The sequence below is a fragment of the Rhinoraja longicauda genome, chromosome 8 (genome assembly GCF_053455715.1).
Source record: "Rhinoraja longicauda isolate Sanriku21f chromosome 8, sRhiLon1.1, whole genome shotgun sequence".
NCBI lineage: Eukaryota > Metazoa > Chordata > Chondrichthyes > Rajiformes > Arhynchobatidae > Rhinoraja > Rhinoraja longicauda.
Window position 1 is genome coordinate 71,947,725 of NC_135960.1, and position 12,804 is coordinate 71,960,528.

At 39.2% G+C, this 12,804-nt stretch overlaps 1 protein-coding gene across 1 annotated transcript; it reads right to left on the bottom strand.

The window, feature by feature from the left end:
* Nucleotides 1-1,343: 1,343 nt before the first annotated feature.
* Nucleotides 1,344-8,733, bottom strand: LOC144596099 (gamma-crystallin S-1-like). Its single transcript, XM_078404263.1, has 3 exons — nucleotides 8,710-8,733; nucleotides 3,963-4,205; nucleotides 1,344-1,619 (listed from the first exon to the last, which is right to left on the bottom strand). Exons 1-3 carry the CDS (start codon nucleotides 8,731-8,733, stop codon nucleotides 1,344-1,346), a joined length of 543 nt encoding a protein of 180 aa, XP_078260389.1.
* Nucleotides 8,734-12,804: the final 4,071 nt, after the last annotated feature.

Consider the following 12,804-nt stretch of genomic DNA (forward strand, 5'->3'; position numbering starts at 1 on the left):
GATAGAGCTCTATACAGTGCTGCTAGAACCAACCTGAAGAGAGGCATCAAGGATGCCAAAGCGTCCTACAAGAGGAAGATTGAGGACCACTTTACCAACAATGACCCACGGCGGGTATGGCAAGGCATCCAGCACATCACCAACTACAAGACCAGCAACCGCACGACTGCCGACGGCGACGCCTCGCTGGCAGAGGAACTTAACTGTTTCTTTGCTCGTTTCGAGGTGAAAGCTGCAGTGGCAGACATAACACCCTCTCCAGCACCTGACAGCAACACCTTCACTGTGCAGGAGAATGATGTTAAGCGCGTGCTCAGAGCAGTGAATCCCAGGAAAGCTGCAGGCCCCGATGGTGTGACGGGCAGAGTGCTGAGGGAATGTGCAGACCAATTATCTGAGGTCTTCACAAAAATCTTCAACCTGTCCCTTTTAAAATCCACCATCCCTCCCTGCCTGAAGTCCGCCACAATCATCCCACTGCCGAAAAAGTCTGTCATCAGCGGCCTTAACGACTACCGTCCGGTAGCACTCACACCGGTCATCACAAAGTGCTTCGAGAGACTGGTCCTGCAGCACATCAAAGCCAGCCTCCCACCCACCTTCGACCCATACCAGATAAACCCATGACAGTAGATTAGCTAGCTAAACTTAAGCATGATCTCCTCCAATCTCTACAGGTTCAGCCAACTTCTTAAAAATGCTTGGTGCCAGCTTATATTCTAATCCATTTTCAGCTATGAAAACCTACTACTATAATATCCTGCTTACACTCTTTTGCATCCTGTCCAAAGCTTGCACATCCTTCCTGTAATGCGATCACTGGATGTGGAGAGGATGTTTCCACCAATGGGAGAGTCTGGGACTAGAGGGCACAGCCTCAGAATTAAAGGACGTTCCTTTAGGAAGAACGTTCCTATCCCTGAAGGACCTTATGACTGGAACTGCACATAATACTCCAAATGTGGCTTACCCATTGTTTTATACAGCTGCAACACAACTTCCCCAATGTTATATTCAAGGCCCTATCTGATAAAACTGTTCTTCATATTTACTCGTACAATTGTTTAATTAGTGGTCTTCCAGCTAATTTACATAAAAAGGGGAGGGAAGCATCCAAATGAACAGCTGACTGAGTTACATAAGGATTTTGGGGGTGAAATAATTTGTTTCGGTGTATTCTCTCGTTCTCCAAGATAATCTAAAAATCTGTTATCCATTCCGTAATGTGCCTTTTAAGATGAGCAGTGGAAGTGACACAGAAGCACGTCAGAGTATATCAGTTAGCAAGTTTTATTATATTCTGAAATCTGACATTGTGACAAAATCTATTTTGCAAAGAGGAATTAGAAGTCCCTCATGCGCCTGAAAGACCCGATGGTGGAGTTGTAACCCCCCCAGTCATTGTATTTCCTGTACTCCCCGGGTCTCATGAAGTACTGTCGGCCTCTGTAGTTGGGCTGTTCATAGAAGATCCAGTAACCATCCATCACCTGGCAGGAGTGGATGTCACGGTTACGGAAACGATCGTAGACGGAGGGACAGTCGTCCATGAATTCCATCGTCTGTCCTCCAAACTCAGGCCTCTCGTAAATCTTCATCCTGTAGTTGCTCCCTCGGTACTGGAATGGAAAGCATACAGTATTCAAGGTGTTGGAACAACTGCGTGTGTGATTTGCAGTAGCTACCATTCCATGGTTGCCCAAAAAGAAATTTGAAATGCATCAACATAAATCTATCAGCAGACTTTGAAGTTTAAAAAAAAAATAAAGGAGGAAAGGAAATGAATAGTTGCCTAGTCACTGGATGTGTTCAATTGCTGGGAATGTTGTTTGACAACCGGAGCGAAACAGGACAAACACTTCAGTGTGCAGTGCGGGCATCTCCAAACGAAGAAAGATGACCTGAACTGAAACACTCTTCATTGCAAGAAGCAGGATGAAATATGTCAATAGACAATAGACAATAGGTGCAGGAGACAGTAGGCCATTCGGCCCTTCGAGCCAGCACCACCATTCAATATGATCATGGCTGATCATTCTCAATCAGTACGCCATTCCTGCCTTCTCCCCATATCCCCTGACTCTGCTATCCTTAAGAGCTCTATCTAGCTCTCTCTTGAATGCATTCAGAGACTTGGCCTCCACTGCCTTCTGAGGCAGTGAATTCCACAGATTTATAACTCTCTGACTGAAAACGTTTTTCCTCATCTCCGTTCTAAATGGCCTACCCCTTATTCTTAAACTGTGGCCCCTTGTTCTGGACTCCCCCAACATTGGGAAGATGTTTCCTGCCTTTAATGTGTCCAACCCCTTAAGTAACTAGATGGAAGCAGGCAACTTTGTTTAAACTATGTAATTTTTACTTTGTGAAACTAAAGTCCTCTTTGAAAAATAAGTAGTGGAGTCAGAAAGACTGTCAGGGAAATCAGTTCTATCTAGTGTAATACAGTCATGGATTGTACAGCATAAATCCAGGCCCTTGACCTATACTGCCCATCATACCAATCTACACCAATCCTACTAACCTGCTGTATTCCATTACAGCCTGCCCATTCAATATACAATAGACAATAGACAATAGACAATAGCTGCAGGAGGAGGCCATTCAGCCCTTCGAGCCAGCACCGCCATTCCATGTGATCATGGCTGATCATTCTCAATCAGTACCCCGTTCCTGCCTTATCCCCATACCCCCTGACTCCGCTATCCTTAAGAGCTCTATCTAGTTCTCTCTTGAATGCATTTGGAGACTTGTCATCCACTGCCTTCGGAGGCAGTGAATTCCACAGATTTACAACTCTCTGACTGAAAAGGTTTTTCCTCATCTCCGTTCTAAATGGCCTACCCCTTATTCTTAACATTGGGAACATGTTTCCTGCCTCTAACGTGTCCAACCCCTTAATCATCTTATATGTTTCGATAAGATCCCTTCTCATCCTTCTAAATTCCAGTGTATACAAGCCTAGCCGCTCCAGTCTTTCAACATACGACAGTCCCGCCATTCCGGGAATTAACCTAGTAAACCTATGCTGCATGCCCCCAATTTCGCTTGGGCAGCTTGCAGCCCAGCGGTATGAACATTGACTTCTCGAACTTTAGATAGTTCCTCTGTCCCTCTCTTCCCCTCCCCCTTCCCAGATCTCCCACTGTCTTCCTGTCTCCACCTATATCCTTCCTTTGTCCAGCCCCCCTGACATCAGTCAGAAGCAGAGTCTCGATCCGAAACGTCACCCATTCCTTCTCTCCTGAGATGCTGCCTGACCCGCTGAGTTACTCCAGCATTTTGTGAATAAATACCTTCGATTTGTACCAGCATCTGCAGTTATTTTCTTATACTACATATTCCGGGATGTCACTGTTTCATTCTCTGATTAGCCTCAGCAGCCTCACCACAGTAGATGCAGATGGGAAGTATTCATTGAAGCCCCCAGCCATTTCCTAGGACTTCACACAACAGTCGACTGTGTTGACATTCAGGGGACTTCCTTTCTTTCTGGCTATTCTTTTACTCTTCACCATATCTGCCAAGAATATCTCATGGCTCCTTTTTAACTTTCCTAATTTCACTGCTTGACAATGAAGCATACAGAGATAAAATTAAATCAGGAGGACAGTCAGACTGGTTGGAGAACTAGGAAGGGGGAGGGATGGAGAGAGAGGGAAAGCAAGGGTTACTTGAAGTTAGAGAAGTAATGTTCATACCGCTGGGGTGTAAACTACCCAAGCAAAATATGAGGGGCTGTTCCATCAATTTGCGCTGGGCCTCACTCTGACAATGGAGGAGGCCCAGGACAGAAAGTTCAGTGTGGGAATGTGAGGGGGAGTTAAAGTGTTGAGCAACCGGGAGATCAGGTAGGTTTAGGCGGACTGATATTATACAAAGTGACATTACATGTTTACGGACCCCAACAAAAGGAAAATGCTCTAGAATTTCACAAAGGGAAGCACCTGTCTTCCACTCACCTGAGAGTAGGTGCGGCAGGACTTAACAAAGTCGTTGAACCCCATCCAGCGCTGGTAGTCAGGATACTCCCCCCTGTTCAGGACATACTGGTACCCCATGTAGTTGGGTTTCTCGTACGCCACCCACCAGTCACTGTCCACACGGATGGAGTTACAGCGGCTGAAGTAAGGAGACAGATCAGCACAGTCAGTGCTGCACTCATAGTGCCGGCCCTGGAAGTTCCTGTCCTCGTAGAAGATGATCTGTGGGGAAATTAAACAGGTGAGTTATTATTTATCATCTAGTTGAAACATTATTGGCAAATCCTGAACACACGGGAGGCTGCCTTGCCTTTCCCATTTTGAGCTTCAGACTGGAGATCCACCTGTATACAACACTGCCTCATGCAGCAGGGTATTTATATGCTGAACCAAAATGCCACCGTTGGAAATATATTTGTTATTCTAATGGTTTCAGTAGTATATATCAGCTAAAAGACAAAGTTAACATAAAACCTTCTAGCACGGCAGACAAAGGCCCCTGATTCAGGTTTTTAGATGACCTCAGATCCTTTTTCATTCTGCTTTGACTCTGTTTAATTGTCCTGGGCCAAATGTTCATGAACAAGTGCTAAAGTTGCCTCCATGGGAAGCCTAGTCGTGGCATTATTACCACATTTTTATTGCTTATCCTTTTTACAGAAGATGAAATATGACTTTGTCGAGGATTTCAAAGATTGACTGAGATGTCTTTATCTCAATGCACCTTACACCTGCATGCAACAATACCATAGAAAGATGCAAAAAGCTGGAGTAACTCAGCAGGACAGGCAGCATCTTTGGAGAGATGGAATGGGTGACGTTTCAGACATTTCTCGACCCGAAACACCACCCATTTAATTTCAATCCAGAGATGCTGCCTGTCCCGCTGAGTTACTCCAGCATTTTGTGTCTCTTTTCGGTTTAAACCAGCATCTGTAGTTCCTTTCTGTACAATACCAAAGGTCGGTAAAGCCTGATTGTGTTTAGTTGCTCTGGCAATGTATTCCATATTTTGCATTAAATTAATATCAGTAACTGGTGGAAGGCGACACTCGGTTAATGGCTCAGGTCAATAACCCAATTCTCGGAACTCTTTGCTAAAACAAAACATGGGCCTGGAGAAGTTTTTTATTTTTTTATTTTTAAAATTTTATTTAAATTTTAACAAAACAAATACATGTATGAACTCATAGTACGCGATGGTACCTACATTATAAATTCGATTATACATTTAAATCCGATTATACCTGTATTGTTCTGTATTATCTCCCCACCCACAACCCCCCTCCCCCCACCCCCCAGTTAGAAAAAAGAGGAAAAAGGAGAAGAAGAAAGATAAAGAAATAAAAAATTAAAAAAAGGAAAGAAAGAAAGAAAGAAGAAAGAAGGGAACCTGGAGACAAGAAAAAAACACTTCCGGCTAATTTCTTATTAAATTCTTTTTAGGGGTATCAAAACAATCCTGAAATTAAATATTTCCAATTCTTAATCCTAGTTTTAATGTGAATGGGTTCCAAAGTTTCAAAAAGAAATCATATTTATTTCTCAGATTATAAGTAGCTTTTTCTAATGGGATACAACTACGCATTTCTGCATACCATCTTGCAATTCTTATTTCATTGTGATCTTTCCAAGTGACCGCCACACATTTTTTTGCTATTGCTATTGCTATTTTGAGAAATCTTTCCTGATATTTATCTAAAATTAATCTTGGTAATATTCCTTTAGTATCTCCCAATAAAAACAACCTTGAATCCAATGGTATGGTCTTATTCATCAATTGTTCCAAAAAGTTTTTTAGGTCTTTCCAAAAAGGAGTTACCTTAGGACATGCCCATGTGGAGTGTAAAAAAGTACCCACCTCCTGGTTGCATTTAAAACAAATTTCAGGTAAATTTGGATTTAAATTGTTTAATTTTTTTGGAGTTAAATATAGTTGATGTAAAAAATTGTATTGTACTAAACTATATCTCACATTAATAGTATTTTTCATACTTTCTAAACACAATCTTTCCCAACTTGGTTCATCAATGCTAATATTCAGATCTGTTTCCCATCTTTGTCTTGATTTTTGAATTCCTGTCTTTGGACTAGATTTTTGTAACAATTTATACATTGAAGATATAATTTTTTTAGTTCCCTTGCCCTGAATCAGGGATTCAATTCCTTTAATTTGAAATAAAAACATTGAATTACCTAACTTTTCCCTTAAATAAGATTGTAATTGATAATAGAAAAAAATACTAATCCCTGGAATTTGATATTTGTTTCTCAATTGAGAAAATGTCAAAAAATTATTTCCTTCGTAGCAATCTCCCATATGTTTAATACCCTTCTGTTCCCAGACTTGTAATATTTGATTATTCCAAGCAAACGGCAGTAATCTATATTTTACTAATGGAGTTTTAGCTGTTAGAAAAAATCTTTTATCATTAGCTTTAACTGTTTTCAACAATATATTAATTAAATGTTTTAGCAAAGGTGACTCTTGATCCTTAACTAATAGCTTTGCTTCCCATTTATATATAAATTCTTCTGGGCATAGTTCTTTTATTTTATCCATTTCAATTTTAACCCATGCTGTTTTTCCACCCTCTTGATAAAAGGATGAAATAAAACTCATTTGTGCTGCCAGATAGTAATTTTTAAAATTTGGTAATTGCAGTCCACCTAATTCAAATTTCCATGTTAATTTTTCCATAGACACTCTTGGCATTTTACCTTTCCAAAGAAAATTTCTCACAATTTTATTCAATTCTTAAAAAAAATTATTTGGTAAAGGTATAGGCAGTGTTTGAAATAAATACTGTAACCTCGGAAAAATATTCATCTTAATACAGTTCACTCTCCCTAGCAATGTAATTGGAAGATTCATCCATTTCTTCAAGTCCTCCTCAATTTTTTTAATTAGTGGTTTATAATTTAGTTTATACAGATTATTTAACTTATTATCTACTTTAACCCCTAAGTACTTCATGCCTTCTTTTTGCCATTTAAACTGACTTTCTCTTTTACATTGATCATAATTACCTTCAGAAAGAGGCATTATTTCAGTTTTATCTTTATTAATTTTATATCCTGATACTTTCCCATATTCTTCCAGTCTGAAATATAATTTTCTTAAGGATTCCAATGGTCTAGTAAGACAAATTAAAACATCATCTGCAAATAAAGTAATTTTGTGATTTTCCTGATTCACTTTAAATCCTTCAATGTCTAAATCTGATCTTATTAGCTCTGCCAGAGGTTCAATGGCCAATACAAATAAAGCCGGTGACAAGGGACATCCCTGTCTACTAGATCTTTCCAAATTAAATGATTGAGAAGATTGGCCATTTGTCACCACTTTGGCTTTAGGTTGTTTATAAAGAGCTTTTACCCAGTTAATGAAACCATTTCCTAATCCGTACTTCTCTAATACTTTAAATAAAAAATCCCATTCTAACCTGTCAAACGCCTTTTCAGCATCTAAAGCAACTGCTACGCTCAATTCCTTTCTTTTCTGTGCTAAATGTAAAATACTTATAAATCTTGCTACATTATCAGATATTTTCCTTTTTTTGACAAATCCAGTTTGGTCCTCTTTAACCAGCTTCGGTAAATATTCTGCCAATCTCCTTGCCAAAAGTTTAGCAACTATTTTATAATCTGCATTCAACAATGATATTGGTCTATAAGAAGATGCATTTAAAGGGTCTTTCCCTTTTTTTTGAATTACGGTTATAATTGCCAGTGAGAAGGATTCTGGTAATGTAGAAGTTTTTTCCGCTTGATGTATCACTTCCATAAATACTGGTAACAACAAATCTTTAAATTTTTTATAGAACTCAGGCGGGAAACCATCTTCCCCTGGAGATTTATTACTTGGTAAAGAATATAATACTTCCTCCACCTCTCTCAAAGTAAAGGAGGCATTTAGTCCCATCTGCTCCTCATTAGAGATTGTTGGTAATTGTATCTTGGATAAAAAAATATTTATCTTAATTTCATCCTTTTCAGATTCAGAATGGTACAGATTAGTGTAGAATTGCTTAAATACCTCATTGATTTCTCTAGGTTTATAAGTAATAATGTTTTGATCTGTTCTAATTGAATTTATTGTTCTTGATATTTGTTCTTCTTTCAGTTGCCATGCCAATACCTTGTGCGCTCTTTCTCTTAATTCATAACATCTTTGGTTAGTTCGTAATATTAGTTTTTCTGTTCTGTGAGTATGTAAAGTATTGTATTGAAATTTTTTATTTGCAAGTTGTGTTTTTTTCGTATCTGAAGAAGTTTTCTGTAAGTCTTTTTCTAATACGGTGATTTCTTTTTCTAATCTTTCAGATTCCTTCCTATAGTCTTTCTTTATCTTAGATGAATAGCTTATAATTTGGCCTCTCAAATAAGCCTTCATTGCATCCCATACAATAAATTTATCATCAACTGAATTTAAATTTATTTCCAAAAATAATTCAATTTGTCCTCGAATAAAATCACAAAAGTCTTGCCTTTTCAATAGTAAAGAGTTGAGTCTCCATCTATACACTGACTGTTCTTTATCTGGCATCGTAATTTTCATTAATAATGGTGAGTGATCCGATAACAATCTAGCCTTGTAATCTATTTGTATTATTCTACCCCTTAATTGAGCTGAAATCAAAAATAGATCTATTCTAGAATATGTATCATGTCTATTGGAATAGAAGGAGTAGTCTCTTTCCCTGGGATGGCTTTTCCTCCAAACATCTATTAAATTTAAATTTTCCATTAAATTCAAGGTTGTCTTCGCTGCTCTTGTCCTTGTCGTTGCCTTGATGATCTATCCATTACTGGATCTAAACAAAAATTGAAATCTCCCCCTATCAATATATTTTCATGTGCTTCTGCCAGATTTAAAAAGGTACCCTGCACAAACTTCTCATCATCTGTATTTGGTGCATATATATTCATTAAGGTCCACAATTCTGAGAAAATTGACAATGTACCATTACAAATCTACCTACTGGGTCACTTACAATATTTTGTATCTTAATTGGTAGCGTTTTCTTAAATAGGATAGCAACCCCTCTTGCTTTGGAGTTAAAAGAAGATGCGACCATACTTCCTACCCAATCTCTCTTTAACTTTTGATGCTCTTTTTCCGTTAGATGTGTTTCTTGCAAGAAAGCTATATCTACTTCCAATTTTTTCATCTGTGTTAAAATTCTCTTCCTTTTTATCGGTCCATTTAACCATTCACATTATAGCTTAAAAAATTTAATGTGTTATCCATTCATTCCTTTTTTTTTTCTTTTTTTTCCTTTTCCTTTTTTTTTTCCTTTTTCCTTACCTTGATACCTGTTCCGGTATTTACATTGTGCCGTATTTCAGTGTGCTCCCCTCCATAGTCCAGGTATAAAAACAGAAAAGAAATAAGAAAGATAGAGAAATAGACCCTCCCTCTAATGTTGTTAATAAATAGATTAGCAACATTACCCCCCTCTATTATACGAGGTGTGGTCCGCACCACACTTGTGCCCATGATTATGGTGGAACATCCACATTCTCCAACCCCCCCGATATATCAAGTACTTCTAAAAATTAACAATCCTTAATACAGTTAATCCCCTCTATAGTATACAGATATTATTAATAATCAATCATTCATGAATCTTCTTAAGCATTTCTCGATGGCAATTCTTCCGCATACTCTTCTGCTTTGACAAAGTCTTTAAAAAAATTATTTTCTCCAGTGTTGATCATAATCTTCAAAGTAGCCGGATGCAGTCAAATAAACCTATAGCCTTTCTTCCATAGAATATTTTTTGCCTTATTAAATTCTTTTTTTCTGCTCAACAAGGCATTACTGATGTCTGGGTAAAAGATTATTTTAGTGCCTTCATGTTCTATTGGTTTTCCCTCTCTTATATTATTCCCGACTGTTTTGAAAACCAATTCTCGATCTTGGTACCTTAAAAATTTAATCAACACAGATCTTGGCTTTTGATTAGCTGAGGGTTTCGGTCTTAGAGCCCTATGTGCTCTTTCTATTTCCATCGGACCTTGTTTATCTATTCCCAGAGTGGTCACTATCCAATCTTGAAAAAAGTTAATTGGGTCTTCCCCCTCCACTCCCTCTGGCAAACCAACAATTTTAACATTATTTCTCCTGCTATAGTTTTCCAAGGCATCCAACTTCTCCGCCGTCTTTTTGCTTTCAATTGCTGCTGCAGTAATACTGTCTTCATTTTTTTCCACTCTAGATTTTAACATTTCATTTTCCATTTGCATATTATCCACTTTATTTGTCACTGTTTGAAATTTCTCCTCCATTTTTTTCAAAGTCTTACGAAATTTCTTGTTATCTCTCCTCATTAATTTGTTATCTCCTTCAATTTTCTTGAGCCTGTTAATAATTTCTTGAAGCATCATTTTCATATTAGTCTCTGTATCTTCTTGCTTTTCTTCTTCTTCCTCATTTCCACTTCCACTGCTAGTGGAGTCTCCCGTTACCTCATCGTCACTCGAGTCCGAAACTCCAGACACAACATCAGCAGCCTCTCGGCAAACAGTGGGCCCTTTTGGTAACTCACGGCGACTCCCTCGTATTTTGACCCGAGTCAAAGAGCGCTTGCTGGGAGTTGCATTAAATTAATATCAGTAACTGGTGGAAGGCGACACTCGGTTAATGGCTCAGGTCAATGACCCAATTCTCGGAACTCTTTGCTAAAACAAAACATGGGCCTGGAGAAGTTGTTGTAGGGAATTGTCATTTGTCATTGATGAACTATGTGCAAAGTCTAGAAGGCTGTTGTGTCTTTGATGATGTGCTGTTCCTTGATCTCATTCTCTGGAATCTTCTGGAATTCTTTGAGGATGTAACTAGGAAAATTGACAGGGGAGAGCCAGTGGATGTGGTGTACCTCGACTTTCAGAAAGCCTTCAACAAGGCCCCATATAGGAGATTAGCGGGCAAAATTAGAGCACATGTTATTGGAGGTAGGGTACTGACATGCATAGAAAATTGGTTGACAGACAGAAAGCAAAGAGTGGGGATAAATGGGTCCCTTTCAGAATGGTAGGCAGTAACTACTGGGGTACCGCAAGGCTCGGTTAGGAAAGGCTAGGAAAAGGGGACGTACAACGAGATCTGGGTGTCCTAGTGCATCAGTCACTTAAAGGAAGCATGCAGGTACAGTAGGCAGTGAAGAAAGCCAATGGAATGTTGGCCTTCATAACAAGAGGAGTTGAGTATAGGAGCAAATAGGTCCTTCTTCAGTTGTACAGGGCCCTAGTGAGGCCGCACCTGGAGTACTGTGTGCAGTTTTGGTCTCCAAATTTAAGGAAGGATATTCTTGCTATTGAGGGTGTGCAACGTAGGTTTACTAGGTTAATTCCCGGAATGGCGGGACTGTCATATGTCGAAGGACTGGAGCGACTAGGCTTGTATACACTGGAATTTAAAAGAATGAGAGGAGATCTTATCGAAACGTATAAGATTATTAAGGGATTGGACACGTTAGAGGCAGGAAACATGTTCCCAATGTTGGGGGAGTCCAGAACAAGGGGCCACAGTTTAAGAATAAGGGGCAGGCCATTTCGAACTGAGATGAGGAATAACTTTTACGTCAGAGAGTTGTGAATCTGTGGAATTCTCTGCCTCAGAAGGCAGTGGAGGCCAATTCTCTAAATGCATTCAAGAGAGAGCTAGATAGAGCTCTTAAGGATAGCGGAGTCAGGGGGTATGGGGAGAAGGCAGGAACAAGGTACTGTCTGAGAATGATCATCCATGATCACATTGAATGGCGGTGCTGGCTCTTTGCCACAGAAGGCGGTGGAGTCCGTCAATGGATAATTTTAAGGCAGAAATAGATAGATTCTTGATTAGTACAAGTGTCAGGGGTTATGGGGTAAAGGCAGGAGAATGGGGTTGGGAGGGAGAGATAGATCTGCCATGACTGAATGTCAGAGTGGACTTGATGGGCTGAATGGCCTAATTCTGCTCATATCACGTATGATCTTATAAGGGCTTGGGTGGGCCGCCATGTGCTACTGACGATGGATCTCAGGATATGACAAGGACAGAGATTCAAGAACCATTATTTGTGTTTGTTATTATCACATCTACCGATGTACAGTGAAAACATGTTGTTTATGTGCTATCCAGAGAAAGAAATGACCACACATGATTACAATCAAGCTGTCTACAGTGAACAGATAAAGGATAAAGGTTACAAAATCTAGTGCAAAATACATTCCGAGCAAGTCTGATTGAAGATGGTTGAAAGGTCTCTAATGAGATTGATGGGAAGTTAGGACTGCACTCCAGCTGATGAGAGGATTATTCAGTGGCTGAATAACAGATGGGAGGAAACTGTTCCCGGAGGTATGAATTGAATTGAATTGAATTGAATTGAATTGAATTGAATTGAATAAATTTTATTAGCCAAGTATTTTTACATACAAGGAATTTGCCTTGGTGCTTTGCTCGCGACCCGACATACAGTAAACAATTAAGAATAAAACATAAAACATTAAAACATTAAGAATAAAGAATTATTCTTGATGTTTTAATGTTTAATGTTTTATGTGTTTTCAAGCTTCTATGCTTCTTGCCTGATGTGTGAGGGGAGACGAAGGATGAGATTGGTCCTTAGTTATGCTGGAATCAATGGAAGGGAGGTTGATTTGCGTCTGGGCTTAGTCCACGACTCTCTACTATCTGTAGGGGCCACAGTTTAAGAATAAGGGGTCGGCCATTTAGAACAGAGATGAGGAAAAACTTTTTCACTCAGAGAGTTGTGATTCTGTGGAATTCTCTGCCTCAGAAGGCTGTGGAGGCCAATTCTCTGGAGTCTTT